Source organism: Zonotrichia leucophrys, chromosome 2, assembly GCF_028769735.1.
Source record: "Zonotrichia leucophrys gambelii isolate GWCS_2022_RI chromosome 2, RI_Zleu_2.0, whole genome shotgun sequence".
Classification (NCBI taxonomy): domain Eukaryota; kingdom Metazoa; phylum Chordata; class Aves; order Passeriformes; family Passerellidae; genus Zonotrichia; species Zonotrichia leucophrys.
In genome coordinates this window covers 22576203-22593012 of record NC_088171.1, presented here as the reverse complement: position 1 = coordinate 22593012, position 16810 = coordinate 22576203, and the positions used below count along the sequence as shown (strand labels likewise).

The following is a 16810-nucleotide window of genomic DNA, read 5'->3' as shown; positions in this document are numbered from 1 at the left end:
CTGAATGCAATTCTGGATCAATCTTTTTGTTTATTCATTTTAGAAAGAAAGATTTTCCCCTGTGGTGAGCAGACTCTTCTTTCTTCTACAACACTCATAAACACAAAATGGACTAATTTAACCAACTGAAAATCCAGTTCAAAGCCCCCACACCAATGCAGGAGATATTTATCTGCAACAGATAAATAAGGGACCTGTCTTTAGGAACACATATTTGGAGCATATGCATATCTTTCCCCAAATAAAAATGGTATTTCATTGAATTGAATTATCCTTAGGTTTTAATAGGTTTTTTTATTAACTCTTTCCTTAGCATATCATTTAAAGAGAATGTTGATACAAATACTAGTCTGTAAGAGCAGAAAAACAAAAGTTATTTCTTATACATTCTGATCTTCAACCAAACCAGAATACTTTTAAGTAACTTTTCCTTTACTTCAGTGGCATACACACATGGTTGGGATTAGGCTGTATCCGCGTGTCCCTTTCAAAGGGTCACTACTAAAGTGTTTAAGCTTGGCCCTAAAATATGAGCTGTAAATTCAAATTTGGCATATAGCACACAACAACAGCATGAAAGTGAGATCATTTATTTACTTACGTTACTGTTAAGAAATCCAAAACAAACAGGAATTACAAGCAACAAGAGCAAATCCTTTTCTTTTTTCTTATGCAGCTTTTTTTATCCGCAAGATTGACATTCACAGAAGTAACCTGGGTTACTGACTGTATCACATATATCAAGTATGAGCATAACTACAATGTAAAGTTGCTTCACCTGTCAAATTACACATGCCTATTCTTTAGAAATAAATACTGTCTATACAATTTAAGCAAAATATTCTAGCATCTGCTGGAGTTTCTTTGCTTGGAGATAAGATGAGATTGGGGAAGATCCTGTAGCTTTTTATCAGTCAAAATTTCCTTCCCTCTAGCTGCAACTTTAGTTAAGCAGGGTCTGTAAGTTGAAGCACTGTCAGCAAAGAGCTTCTGGTGAGTCTGCTGCTCCCAGCAGCACCGACCTCTGACCAAGTCACTGAGCAGTGACAAGAATAATAGTCACAGCTGACCTACACACCTGCCCACTCAAAGCATCCATGGCTCTTTTCCCACCAGCTACCATAGATCTAGTGCGCTCTGAATAAACCACACGCTCATGGGTGTGTTACAGAGAAAGCAAAACATTTCAAAAGCCTGCATTTCGATGATGCGTGTTCTTCAGACAATCGCGTTCGTCGCCGTGACAGCGGCACTCCCAGCAGGGACCGCAGTTTCTGCGTTCACCACCAGGCGGCAGCACGGTCCCGGCCGTGCCCGCTCTGCGAGCCGCGCTCAGCGCAGCGCACTCACACCCCGCTCGGCACTCAGCCTTGCTCGGGCTAACTCACAGGAAACCGGGGTTACCGAGCATCCCCGGAAAACAAACAAAACAAAAATCCAAGCAAAACGGCTTGCTCGAAGTTAAGGTGGCAGAGATATTTTTGTCATTAGCCAAGTGATTAAGAAGACATCCATAATTTCAGGTGTTCCGTCAGCCGGATGTGATCAATTTAATTCATAAAAGGAAGGATGCAAAGCAGACATTACTAAAAGAACTCATAACTTATGATTTTAAAACACCAACATTTTTTCACCTGTATGAATAATTCTGATGTTACTGGCTGAGATCTAGAGGTACTAACATGCAAAAGAGGAGACTGGCATGACCTTTAGAAATATGAAGCTTGTTATTCTCTTAAAGGCATCTGTTTTGTCTTGTGTGCTTCCTAAAATTCATGAAAGCAAAGCTCCTGCCCAGACCTTGCAGAAGACAACTCTGCCCAGCTACCCTTATTCCAGCAAAATATTACAAAGTGGAGCTGAAGCTAAGGAGCTCTGATTGCCAGTGTGAGTTTCTAGTAATTATTTATCATTTAAAATCAGCTGTGTAGGAGCTAGTTGCAATGATGGACATGCAGTGGCAAAGAATGTGAGTTTAATACAGCTCAGGAAACATTACTTTCTCGTACTGGATGTTTGAAATAGCAGCCTGATTAGAGTAAGCTTGTGTCAAAGAACTCAGCTCAAACTGTATTATATCCGGGGGAAAAATGGAGGTGGGGTGGAGACAGGAGACACGGAGATATCTTTCAAGAGAGAGCTGAATTATACAATGAAAAAAATGCATCATCTATCATGTAACTTAGAAGGGACCAATTTGGATATCAGGCCACGGAAGAACACAGAGCAGCAGAACAGTCAGTTTTAAGCATAAAGTCACAGAAAGAGGGCAGGAAAAGACATATGCAGGCTCTCCTTTATTCCTGCTTTTTCTCCTAGGAGTTAGCAGGGGCCAAGACCTAATGGATCCCTGTTAATGGAAGCCAGGCAGTGCCTCAGGATGCATTAGGAAGATACTATTTTAGGCTCACTGTCCATGCTTCAAACTGGGCTCAAGTTTCTTGAGCTGCACAGCTGTAAATCAGAACAAGTGCAAGGATGGCAAGTCTTCTGCAGGCATTCTCCCCTTCCTAACAAAGAATGTACAACTATGAAAGAAAAACACTACTCAAATAAAAGTACTTATATGACTGACACCAGAAATACAGAATAATTGCAGATAGACAATAGGCTGAAGAAGATTTCCATCAGCTAAACCCTGCTTCCACAGAAAAAGTTAAGGCTCAGGTGAACTCCACACAGGCTCACTTGGTGCCAAGCCTTTTCAAGCTGATGTCAGTAATAGTAGTGCTGAGATCCTGTAATTCCCAGGTGTGACAGGCACTAGGTTGATCTGAAAACCTGGCTAGCATCATTCAATAGTGCCAAAAGTAGACAGGTCCAAAAGCTGTACAATCCATACACATCCTCATGTAACCTACACTTGACAAAGGATTTATTTATAAGTAAAATTATGTACTTCAAAGAAAAATTTTTGCACCCTCATACATTTTCTTCCAGATTTTTCAAGATTTTACTATATGCAAGGTATTACCCCATACACACAGCTTAAGGCCAGAAATTCTGTTAACAAGAATGGATAGTGCAAGATGAATTCTAAAGTGACATTTCCTTTGTAAAGATACTAGAAAAGAAATAAAGTACACATCATTATAGCAACAAGAAAGGAACACAATTTCCAAATAATTCATTGGCATTGTTTTTATTTTTGTAGAATAGGATGTTTTCAGCTACTTCTACTCTGCCATCTCCATAATAATTATCTTAAAACAATACCTCGCCACTGCCATTAGTCCTGAATTTAGACAAAAAAAAGTAAATTCTGAAGATTTTTGATTACTTAATATTGGTGACAAAGTAGTAGGAAAATAGACAGCACTTATTTTACTATATTCATGCATTATTTTACTATAAATAACTTGATTTGGCTTAAAAGAGTGATAAACAAAAATCTGTAAAAACAAAACAGCAGACTTACTGTAATCCATGGCATGTTGACAAGGCAACAAATGATACAGAATTTCCTCGAATTTTTCCCTGATAATAGCAATGTTCTCCTCCCTGAAATTGGAAATTGAGATTGTAAATCCATGGGACATTCCACAGCATCACACTTCATCCTGTCAAACACTGCTTTTCCATAAACACTTCCCCAAGCCATTGACATGGCACCAAGAACTGACTATCACTCATGTAGGAGTTCATCCCATCTTCTTCGAGACTTGGTTTGGTACTTAGACAAACACCACCATCTTGACCCTGTACACCAAATGGTGTATTTCACAATTTCAGTGTGAAACCCCCGACATCCTGAGGTGGATTTCAGAGATAAATTACTCCAGAAGTGCTCATCCTTCTTCACTGACTAGGAAAAGAGCTGGAAGTAGGGGGCTTAGACTCCACATCTGCTCTGCACATGACTACATCAGACAGGATGAACTCTGCTCTGAGGGTGAGGCAATTTCCTTCTTCTAAGTAGAAAGGTATGCTAACAAAATAATAATAATAATGCTTGATTGGAAAAAAAGACCAAAGCAGAAGTAGTCACTAGTGCTCCAAAGCTAATGGAACCTCCAAGAGTAACTAAGTAGTAAAGGAATACAATGAAAATTAATGTTTGCCTCTCCTCTTCTGCAAATAAGATGTATACCTCTCTAATAAAATCCAGCTGACTCTACTCAAAAAAATCCCCCCTGGTTTCACTGTAATAGGGCTTTCACTGATAAGCCCTACTACACATGAGATAAATTTATTCAGTATTGCACAATATCAATATTAGAAAATTAGAAAAACAATTCAAACATCCCTTAAATTCTGGCTGACATCTACTCTTCAGAATACCCTACCTATTAGTGTCTCACCAAATTCAGCTATGCTGTAATGCATTGACATTGGTTAAAGGAATATGAAGGAGATTTTCAGTCCTTTTCTTTTTTAATAGCATTTATTTGCAAATACTTCTTCCAGCAAATAAATGAATAATCTACCTAGCATAATGTACCCAGCCCTGTGAATATTTATGTCCATTTACCAGAGGGAGGGAAAGGCATTACAATTACAGCTGTTTCAGAAGCCAGTAGTCACTTACATGATGCATAGCACAGTCATTTTAGGCATCTGACATTAAATGCTTTTTGATTTTATTTTTCATATACTAAAAAAAAAATTAATCAAGGTCAGGCTAAAGGTGAGAAAATATGTAGGCTATATTGGTAGTTCAGATCAGGAGACCCTGTTCTGTTTTCTACAAGATGTGGAAACCATTGTTGAAAGCAGCTACAATGCGTGGGTGCCTCTGGTTTGAGGTGCACCCCTAAAGAGAGCACAGGAGCCTGTTTGTTAGAGCACAGCTGCTCACAGGGAAACAGCCTTGATCTCAGCCTGGTCAGAGGAGTCCTTCCCCACACTGACCTGCAGAGTGCCCACCGTGCTGCCCACCATGGGCCCCCCTCTGCTCAGGTGTCTGAGGGGAAGCTGGTGCCACACAGGTGGTGTTCGACTCCTTGTCTCACGTTGGGAGTGACTGACAGCAGCTGTAGGACCCATCTCCCCTGGGACAGCATTTCTTATGACTATCCAGAACTTGGGACACAGATCAAGTATCAGTGAAAAGGAGATTGTTTCAATTTCTGCTTTGCACTCATGTATATTTTAGCCACCAATATCGTAAGTTAATTTGATTTCAGAGAGACTATATCCTTCTTTGTCTTTCCTGAAATCTTGGCTTATTTTCTCCATTTTATCCCCTTTTTCTACACCTATTTACTTCCTATATCTCAGCTACTTTAAGCTCTCTTGACTTGGGATTTTCTTTCTTTCAGTCAGTAGGGTGTCCCCCACTACAGGATCATGGAACTGCTCAAGGCTTTCAGGTCCTTTTGGAATATATGAATAAGAAGTAAACAAAGAGAGACTCCAGTTAGCAAATAACAAAGCTAAAAATCAAACTATATGGATGATCTAAAACCTTATGAGAAATAACATACTCTCTAAAGAGAATTCTTGAAGTAGTATTCCTGTAAAAGACATAACTGGAATAAGTGCATGGATATGGAAATAATACTGAAAAGACTATCAGTAGGGAGTTGTACAGGCTTCTAGCTGTGGAAGGAATTTAGAGTAATTACACAAATTGGTTTGTTCTCAGAAAATGTAGTTAATATGTACCAGAAATAGAATCTCAGACTCCATTAGTTTGCAAAACCATGTCTTTTCAACCAGGAGGAACATTTTTTCACACTAAGAATCCAGACTGTGGCTCAAAAGTGTGTTTTGATCTTTCAAATGAGAACCAAATAAATGTCCCATGACAGTACCTCCAAATTAATTTATTCTGTAATAAATCCATGGGAAAAATTATGCATACAGATCTAGAAAAGAAAAGTATAACAAGAACAACTCTAAATTCTTGTCTGGGAAAAATACAATTGAGATACACAAATTCTATTCTATTTAGTCAAATCAGTTAAATTCAAATGATCTACTAGAGCTCATGGTAATTCTGGTGGAGATAGAAACATAACTCTGATCTCAGTCTCAGGCATCAGTTTATCACTACAAAACATTCCTTGCTATATGCTAACATTCAGGAGATATTTTTTATTTATGTACTTATGTTCCTATCATTATAACATAAGTCACTGCAAGCTAGTTAATAAAATTAGGCTAAAAAAATTATTTTCACTTCTTTAAATGAAGATAGCTTTTTTCCAAGTACTTGATGCATGCAATTATCTGAGGTGGTTTGAGCATGGTGCTAATAACACTAAGGCTCTGGGTTTGACCCCTGTATGGGTACCTAAAGCCACAAATTCTGAGAATTGAAGTGTTCAGGAAACCACTGGATGTGGCCCTCGGTGTCATGGTTTGGTTGGCATTGGTCAAAGGTTGGACTTAGAGAACTTGGAAGTAATGCCAACCTTAATGAGACTATGATTCTGTGGCTCTGTACTGAGAGTCAGGACACATGAAGGCACTCTACAGGGCAGGTTTTTTCAAGCACGTGCAATTTTGGGCAAGAAGTTTACTGCTGCTGCTTCACTATAGTGCTGAGGCTGAAATTGTACTGGGTTTGACATCTACTAAACCTGTCTGATAGCAGGTAGTGACATAAAATGCACTGTGTTAGAGGAGAAATCACAGTATGTGAGAGACCTAAGACCACCAAACACTAAATATGATCATCATATCTATCCTCTTTTACTCTGCTCTTGGAAATACTCCCTGAAGGACTGGGGTTGTCTCACTTATCTACTGGTATCTTCAGCAAAGAGACAAAAGCTGGAAAAAAAAAAAGTTCATTTTTTTCCTAAAAATATTCTGGTCCCATATGATAATTAAGACTTCCCTTAAGAGCTGAAATTAGCACCAACTACAGTTCAGTCCAGAACATTAAGGGTCTTTTGTGAAGAGCTATTGGCTTCCTGTAGCTAACAGAGCCTCTCTCTGTTCTCTCAAAAGCAATAATTGCCCATCTCAGCAAATCAAACCTCCACACTGGCCTTTGCCAGCTACTGGGGAATGGTTCAGTGTAAGACGAGAGGAAATCAGACTGCTCTTCAACATAGGCGAGCCATAGGTCTGAGCAGCACATTTACCCACTTCTGCTCTAAAATTGAACCTGGTCACTCCAGAGTCTGGGAGAAAATCAGGCTAAATGTCATCTCCTATGAGACAAGGTCAGACTGGTGACAGCAGCTGTGACACAAACCTGCAACACCCATTTGCCTGCAAGGCAAATTTTCTGCCAATGCCCATAGCACTCTGTGGTCCATTTCCTTGGATCAGTAAGTTATCCTTCCTGCAAGAACCTTCTCAACATGAGGGACAACCTACTGGTGATGTCCGAGGGCAGTACAGAAAACAGAGATTTTTAACAAGAAGTTTATTAATTTGGAGAGATAAAAATGTAATAAAATCCTAACAATCCTAACAAAAAAAAAAAAAAAAAAAAAAAAAAAAAAAAAAAAAAACAGAATGACCCCTGGGTCAATTAAAACAAGTTAATCATTATTATAGTTGTCAATTCATAAGATAGCCTTCATCTTGATGCTTAAGTTGGATATTTCTAGCAAAATCCTGAATTAGGGCTATTTACCAGATGCAACCCTTTTGCCCATGTCAGTACAAGTCTTCTTGTAACCTGCTGGGTATGTAGCATAGCAAAGATACTAAAAAATGGTAAGACACAGATGTCAGCAATGCAAATAAAATTTGTTCCCATTTTTAACTTTTAAGATAGTTTGTCCCTGCTTTGAGAGGCATCAGCTGCTGAGCAGACACAAAAGAGGTGAAAAACACATTAACCAGTACTCATAATAAAGGGTGAAATAAGTAAAGCGAAAGAACAGCCCCGACAGTCATTAATGGCAGCAGCTCCCTCTTCTCTGCAGTCACAGTGCAGAAAGCATCTGCTGACCATACACTGGCAGGGTTTGTTATTCGCCTCAGAGACACTGTGACCTTCCCAGGGGAGGAAAATAAGGATGCACATTCATCTGCTTTCTACATTGGATATCCAAGTAATCCATTTTCTGCAATTAAGAGAGGTGCTGGCCAGTAAAATGCAGGCAACAGTAAGGCACTGACCTTAAAATTAATACCTTACTTTTCTCCTACATATTCCTATTTTAACACTCTTTAATCCACAGGAAAGGAGATTGGTGGTTTAATTCAAATCCTAGTAACATTTTTCCCTCTTTCCTTGCACCAGAAAGTTCCCAAAAGGCCAGTTAAGGCTCAAGCCACCATTCTGTGAATGCTAGATAATGATGAGCTGCCAGATAATGATAAGCTGTTTAAAGGGCTACCCATTGTGGGGCCACCAGTTACAAAAATGCATAGCTAAGGCTGCACAATCAACAGCAAAAGGAAAAGAAAATGCACCCTTGCCCGCTGACTTCTATGGCAGAAAACAGCTTGTTATGAATGGGTTTCTATTAGTAAATTGAAGAGTCAAAATGGCACTTTGACCTGTGTAACTGCAATGAGAGAAAACACCTTTTAATTGACACGTACTTCAGCAATTGTCAGGGGCCCTGCTGTGCTGAGCCCTGAGTTCAGCTCCTACTCAGCTCAGTAACCATGCCAGGGACCTGGCACCACCTCTTTGCAGAGTAGTTTCTGGACTGCAGTCTCCTTAAAGCCAAATGTTCTGAAATTGTGAACAGTGCCCTCCCTTTGTAGGAGGATGGCTATCACATGTGCTCACATAGCTCAGAGCCGACACGCTGTGGGGACATTAGATTGTAATGCTGTTTCAGTTTCTGAAATCAGAGATATGGATTCCAAAATTAGGATAAGGCACAGCCGCTGCTAAGCCTTCTCCACAAAATGCCCATGTTTAAAGGCTGTTGGCAGCACTCTTAACAAACAGAGACACACGTGTATGTGACAGGATCCTGCATGCGGGCGACTCGCTCCAACTGCCATCAGTGACTCACAGCAGGAGCCTTCAGCAGATGGCACAAGATATCAGCCCAGCTTCCCAGCTCAGAGGCCAAATGAGGGCTGTGTTTACTGCCCAGTAGCTATGAGAGAAGATGCCCCACAAAACACCGCAGGGTGTGGACAGAGAGCTCATGCCAACGCAACACCATCTGCTCTGGAAGCTGCCTTGGCATCTGCTTGGGAAACAGACTCTTGCCTTGACTTACCTTGGTGTTAGGGGAAATTATTTTTTATTATCAGCTGCCAGGCAAAGATGAGGCAGAGGAGAAAAGGTTACCTCTTCCTGCCCACTCTGTTGCTGTCTTTAAGACAGGTCTTGTAGCAGTGGCTAGTGTCTCTCAGTCATGGCACACAAGTCATTTAAATGATAGTCATTTTGCCCCACTCCTGTGTTTCTGTTCCAGGGAAATGGAAGGAAACATTTTAAGGGACAGTATGAAAATTCCTTGTAATCTACGCACACTAATCTGCCACATCAGCTCATCAGCTTACCCCAAGTCTGAAGCCAAGGTGTAAGAATGTGATTTACAAGATTACTATAAACACAACACAACACCTACATGGATACCAATCAGTCAGCGGGACATAAAGTTCTGAGGAAAACAGAAAACAATACAACCCTGATATCCTGATTGGCTCATTATTTCTGAATGACAGAACTTTCTCTGTAAGTGAAAATTCACAGAGCTTAAGGCTGTGTCTAGAAACATTAGCCTACTGTTTACAATACAGTGCCAGTTTGGTATCCATAGGGAACAACAGACATGTCTAGGCAAAGCTACTTACAGAAGTCAAGATGAAGAAAGTAAAGATGTCAAGCTAAAGCCCACTGCATGGAAGTACTCCTTCAGAAGTACAGCAGCTTCTGTGTGCTTGGCTTAATTCCCCCTCAAAGGGATTTATTTAAATCCAAAAATATACTTTTATTTTTTAATAAGAGCATCTACAAAGTGATTTGATGTTCTTTAATGTTATAGCAGTAATTAATTTCCCTTAGCCATACTCAATCCTCATACGGTCTGAGATTACAGAGCACTTGCTTGCTACCAACCACTCTCTGGCTATGGATGCTGTATGTTGTTGCAGCTTGTGGAAAATAACTCATGAGGTGCCCAAAGTCAGACAAGATTTTTCTGCGAGTCCAAGCTGTTCTCCTTCTGGAACAAGACAAAACTGAGGCAGAGCACTCAAGAGGAGGCTCCTGATGGTCACACAGTCACTTGTCTTGCCACTTCAGCAGAACCACCCACCCTCACTGGGGTCCACATCCAGCGGAAATGTACTTTTTCATGTACAGTGAAATGTACTTTTTAAGCTCTGGAAGACTTCCACTTTCTGACATATTTCTCCTGCAGAACTAGTTAAACCCACAGGATTTTTTTTTTTTTTTTTTTTTTTACGTCACAAAGAAATGGGAGACAAGATAATTAAACTTGCAAAATCCCACATGAATCATGATCTGGGATTCATTCTAGTGTAGTATATTCAAAACCATGACCTGGGAATGACTCCTAATATGGAAAACTGTTACATTTCATTTTCTTCTCCTTGGTAGCAGAATGTATGTATAAAGTAAGCCAGTAATAACAGGGAGATGATCACATATTTAAAAAATCTACTGTAAATGTACATTAAAAGTCCCAGCCTGCAGGATCATTAGGTCAGGCAAATGCACTATGTATAAGGGCTGATTATCTTGCCCTGGTATCCTATAGAGGACAATACATTTTCTAAACCCCAAAGGGCTTGCTTCCAGAATTCAAACAACGCTACAACAGGAAAGCGAGATATTTCTCAATGCCTATTGACTTAGTGTGACAGCATGACATCACTGGAAAAACGGATGTCCAGAGTAACTGAAAGCACATAGAAATTTAAAAATTTTGTCAACTCTTCATCAAGACACATGAATTCCAGTCAAACCCTAGAGGAAGCAATTTGACCAGTATACTATGGGATCAGTTTGCTTTCATCCTGCCATACTGTTCCACTACTACACTCTAATCTTCCCCTTCTTGTGGAACTTTCAATTTATGAACTTTCATTGTACAGTGCAAACACCTATAATTAGTCCCTAATGTAAGAAGCTGCCATTTGCTCTATTTGGTTTTTTATTTACTCCATTGGTCAAAAGATAGTCAGATTTCCAGCTGATTCTTCTCTGCACTGTAATGCTTCTCAGTTTTGCACTGTTGGCAAATTTGATTAATATACACATACTTTTTTTTACATAAGTCATTAATGAAAACACTTGATGAGAGCACTCAGAAGATCAGGAACACACTTGCAGGAACCCCCTGCTAAACTGTGTCAGACTCACAGACTCCTCGTCAGCTCTTCTTCAGTTAGTTTACTGCTATCACTAAAAAGTAGATTTTGGCCTAGATTTGTTAGTAATTTGCCATCAGGCCAGGAGAGCTCTGTTGAGGGTGCAAGAGAGAGGAGACGTGCCAACATTACAGGAAACCTTATTCAAATTCTTCTCTCAAACAAGACTGAGAATGATTTTTCTGATAACAACAGCTTCTCTAGTCTCTGGACGCAGGCAAAAAAGCTCTGCCACAAACAGGCATATATAATTCCTGCATTATTTATGATTTGCTCCTTTTCAGTTTTCATCAGCAGGTTGTGCAAGTTCCAGGTAGATGCATGCAGAGCTCCCCACCACCCCAGGCTCCAGCCTCCCAGGGCTGAGTCTTCCTGCACTCCCATCCCATCCTCTGGCAGCCCAGCTGGCACTCTGCTAGTCAGGAGAAAATGTAATCCCAAACAGGAAAGCCTGTTCAGCATACAGGCTTCCCTGGCAACTGAAACACCTTCCCCTTTGGTTATCAAAACCTGAAGAATAATAAGAAATTCTTTTCAGACAGTGAGTGCCCTTACTGGAAGGTGATGGTTAGAAGCACCTTGCTATAAGACTGAAAACATAGCATTCAATTATTAAAATGACCTGCTCAATGGTGAAGTATTTAATCTGGCTGCACCACAAATTATTGAAGACTTATGATCAGTTCTTACCTGTGGAGATAACAAGGAAATGTTGGAATGCTACTTGGATAAGGTCTCATCAAACAGGCACAGGTGTGCACAGGCACACACTGCCCTCAGTCATGGGACTGTACCTTAACAACTGCTTGAGGAGACCAGACTTGAAGGAGAAAGTTTAACAGAAAAAGCAAACAAGACTCCTCTGATTTTTCAAGATTTTAATATTTTTCTCCCTTATGCATCATTTTTCCTTAAAAAGGGCATTTAAAGAGCCCTTCACATCCACATCATGGCACACACTAGCCAAAGCTTTCAGCACAGCAAGGCAATGAAGTAATTTTCCTCCTTGTGCAGAGGCATTAAAATAGCTGTAAGATACAATAACAGTCATCTTGCACGTGCTACTAGTCAATGCACACAACATAATGACTATTTTTGCAAGCTAACAGCTCTGCTTTGCTGTGCAGCATTAAAATGCATTTGCCCCAAGCCCTCCATTGGCCAAACCACAATGGGGGCCCCTCTGCTGGGACCCCCACAGAGCAGGGGGCTGTGCTGGGACCCCCAGCTGGACAGGATGGCTGTGGGTGCTTTGAAAGCCCAGTGGGCACGGTCTGGGCAATGCAGGGCCCAGCAGAACAGCTCAGCACAGCTTGGGACACACAGGCACACAGCAGCCCTAACCCACAGGACAAGCCTGGCCAAAGCTCTTCTGTTATTGCTACAACAGAGAAAAAACAGTGCCTAGCATTTGATATGTCTCCATTCATGTTGTTCAGTGCTATCATAGGAAAATGCTGCGAGGCTGAAGCAAAAACCAGCAGTTTATGCTGTAAGCACTCTCTCTGTAATTTTGTGCCCATAATGCACATGTTGTGCTTACACCACCACACTCAAGAATTTCAGACTTTAAGGACTGCCTACGAAATATACTTTATTCTATAGTCATATGTAAGCATACCATCAAAATTTTCTGGCATTTATCTACCACATCTCTACCTGTGCAAGTTTTCTGACTGAATTATTTTCATGGCTTAATCTTTTTCAGAAAGCAATTTCCTAAGAACTCGTAGAAGTGTCCATTGTTTTGGGGAAATACAAGCAGAAACATTTATTTCTACACACTCTGAAGAGGAAAAATGAAACATTTTATTGAGAAAATATCACTGAATAGATATCAGTTGTTTCTTCTGAGGGTGAAAAATCCAGCAATGTGAATTACTCAGCACTATGTCTGTTTTTTGCCTTTCATCTCACTGACAGCATCAGTGACAGAATGACAACCAAAAAAGAGGGAAAAAAAGAGATAAAAGGACACACAGATATATTGCAACAACATTAGGTATACACAGGTTGAGTATTGATGTGCTATGAGCATAGGATGGTCTGGAATGACACAATCAGGAAAAGGCAATGCCAAGGAGGGTTTTTCTCTTTCTTATTAATTGATTATTCTCTTTGCTACCAGAAGGAATTTAGGCCAACACTCCTGCTTTCCTAGTAGAGACGTGATGTACAGTAAAGGAGGGTGTGGTGGGAAACACTGAAATAATTTAAGCATCTAGCTCCTTCTGTTTTTCTTAGGCATTGCACACTGCTGCTGGTTTAATAAGAATGTGTTAGGTGCTGCCTAACTGTGCCAAATTAACAAGAAGCCTCTACTCTGCAGCAGCTAAATGCTGGCACCCTGCAAAAACATTTTTAATATCTTTCACCTTCACAATGGTCTAATGTATTAATAATTATGCAGAAATAAAATGTAGTGTAATGTGTTCTTATGATAAAAATGTATGTTAAAACTGAAGACTCTTCTCACAGTAAAAATCCCTTTGCTACTAAAAAAGTGGTATTTTTTTATGCTATAAACATTTCTTCCTTCCCCTGCCCTCCTCTCCTCTTTGAAGCATCTCAGTAATGGCAGAAGATCCATATGTGTTTTACAGCACAGGAAGTTTTACTGGGAGGGAAGGAGAGGGGGAGGAGTGGCAAAAGTGGTTATCAACTCCACATTGCACATGAGCCAAGGCAGGATCCGCTTTCCAGACACATTCCCAAACTGCTGCATGTACAGCTGCCTTCACACCGTGCCTCAACGCTCCTGCTTCCCCCATACTGCTGGTGCACAACAGCAGCACTGATGGTTCGTGTGTCTGGGCAGTCCTCTTGCCCAGAGAAATGCAGGGGGGAACGAGTGTGGGTTTTAAGATACACCTCTCTGGTAACAAGGCCATGAGCAGAGGAAGCCATTTGCTGCATGAGCAGCTTTGCTCCAAGCCTGCAGCTGGCAGGGGATGGCAGATGGACATTTTCTCTCTGTCACTGTTTTTCCCACCAAAGCAGCAAGAGAGATGCTGCCAGGCCGCCTCTGTCTCTGCCTACAGCCCAAGATAAACTGCACAGAGATGGGTGAAGAGCAGCACGTTGAAGCAACTGATAGAAACCTGTCTCCTTTCTGAAATACCTCTTCAGCTTCTGCTTCAGAATATGCAGCAAAAAGGAGACCATATTTTGTGGTTTATCCATAAGTTGCACCCTTTCACTAACTATTTTTAAATAAGTATCTAACCAATCTGCACAATCTCTAAAATCCAGCATAATAATTATGTTACCAGTTATGGTAAACAATTCCCACAGTAATCAAAGGTAATAAATTACTATCATGGAAATTTCTTATAGTTGCAATAAGATTTTCAAAACATTTGATGTAAAACCAAAGCAAACAGATACTGCCAGTCTTTTCAGAAATTGTTCAACAGACAAACAAAGCTCTCAAATGAACTTACAGGTGCTCTGAAAAATACTGACTGGTCAGAGAGAACCAGATTAATTTTTAAACAGCTCAATAGCACTGAAATCAGCCTCACCCAGTGTCTGGTATTAAAGTGTACTCAGTAGCCTGCACTTTTCCAAAAACCTTTTGGTATCTGAACTTTTATGAAAATGTTCCCATGACTGTGGCCACCAGGCTCTTCTGACATTTTTCCCAGCAGCTGCTTCCCTCCCTGCCAGTCCCACACACGCAGAAGGAACAAAACAAGCAAAGACCTTACATCCCCTTTCCTAGCATGCTTCCACAGGACTGCTGCCTGCAGAACCGCTGGAGCAGTGGAATAGAAGGGGCAGAGGAGCCCACCTGTAGAGCCCAGCCCCCCCTGGCCCCCTGCCCATGGTACAGGGCAGCATGGGAGGGAACTCACCACTCGAGCAGCAAGCCCTCTCCTTTGTAGTGCAGTCCTTGCAGCCCCTTTCACTCCCAATTCAGCTCATCTCAAGTATCAAGCTCAATGCAGCAATGATAGTTCTCTGTTTCAGGCAGATTTGAGAGTTCTGAGCAAGGCAGTGATAGCCATCCCTGAAGGTACACCCTGACCCTGGCTCAGACCTAAATCAAGGGGAAATAATCTCTGGGACCCTTGAGGCTCACAGCTGTTTTGCCCAGAACAGTTTCTGACCCTTCCTCTGAAAGGCCTGATCTTCCCATCACTTTCGCTTCAATTAAACTTTACTTAGATATGAAGAGCTGCTGATTTCAAACATTTCCTTGCTTGATTAAGGTTTGCTCATCAGGAACAATTCAGCGACAGTGATGGATTAACTTAACTATCTTGCATATATATATCTTAATGCAGACAAATGGGTTGTTTTTTCTCTTATTAATATCAGCTATTATCTTTATTTCTGCTTTGACTCATATTCTGAACCTCAGTCAAGCAAGACTTCTTGACTGCAGAGCAGAGCTGACTGAGAAATTAGTCTTTACAATTTAATGGGACAGGTATGTGTTTGCCTCAGTCTGATAATGTATGCAGACTATTATCTAGATAATAGTGGGAGAGCAGACTTCCTATTTGCAAATGACAGAAGGGAATAAACCAAAGGAAACTTGCATCTTCAGCTATCCAGTGGATAAAGGACTATTTCCATTTCCACTTTCATGTTGCAGAGATTAACACATTTGTTTTGAAGTATTTAGATTATCTCAGATTTAGTAAAACAATTTGGGGGATTTCTTTTAATAAAATGTAAACTTTGAACAAAATTTTACCTAATATTTACCTGATAGGCAAATTTAGAGTTTCCATTTTGCACCATATATAATACATTTCTGAACACTCTATGTAATCTATAGTAATTGATACAAAAATTATAGCTGACATCTACAAAACAAGTCCTAACAAATAGAGGGCCTGCAAGAAAAATCTCCCATGTTGCATGCAAAGAATAAAACACTTCTGCAAAGGCTGTGGGACATTTCACACAAGACAACAGCAACAATTAGCATCTTGTAGTCAATATGCCAACAAACACTGAGAAAGAAACACACAACTTGTGATTAGATATTTAATACAATAATATTATACAATAAATATTGCTATTCTCAAATTTACAAAGAAGCTCATAACATACCAAACTTAAGGTTTGGTACAATGAGAAAATGCTACCTACCAAAACAAAAATATTTTCTTGAATAAATATCAAAAGTGAATTATTCTTACTAGCAAAAAGAACTGCTATGAATATATTTTCCATGGATACCATTTTGATTTAAATATTAATGTAATAAATTTGACAATGGAGTGTATTTGCCTTGTTTAAAGCTGAAAGTTAGAAAACAAGATGCTTGCCTCAGAATAGTAAAACAAATCACTTGAAAAATCAGTTATCCCTCCTTTCACAAAAATATGTGAGTTTTCATGAACATCAAAAGCCAAGCAAATTAAAAAAGAGAAACATAAAAAAGAAATTCTTACTTTAACTTCCACTGTCTTCCCACCTTGCTCGATATGCCTCTCAAGATATTCAGAAGACAGCAGGTCACTGCAAGAAGACAAAAAAAAGAACTGTAAGCCTTGTGCATGTGTTCTTGTACTCCCTCTCAGCAAGCACTGGTTAAACATTTACATTTGAAAAGGGCAAAACCTGCAGGATACTT

At 40.2% G+C, this 16810-nt stretch overlaps 1 protein-coding gene across 11 annotated transcripts in view; it reads right to left on the bottom strand.

Annotated features, from left to right (window-relative positions):
- The window catches only part of ADAM22 (ADAM metallopeptidase domain 22), a 132701-nt gene that overhangs the window by 56415 nt on the left and 59476 nt on the right, over positions 1 to 16810 (bottom strand). For all 11 annotated transcript variants that reach the window (XM_064704237.1, XM_064704241.1, XM_064704242.1 and 8 more), the window contains exons 4-5: positions 16629 to 16695; positions 3419 to 3501 (exon numbers count right to left, since the gene is read on the bottom strand). In XM_064704237.1, the coding sequence (XP_064560307.1) occupies positions 3419 to 3501; positions 16629 to 16695 (150 nt within the window). The remainder of the gene's footprint in view (positions 1 to 3418; positions 3502 to 16628; positions 16696 to 16810) is intronic.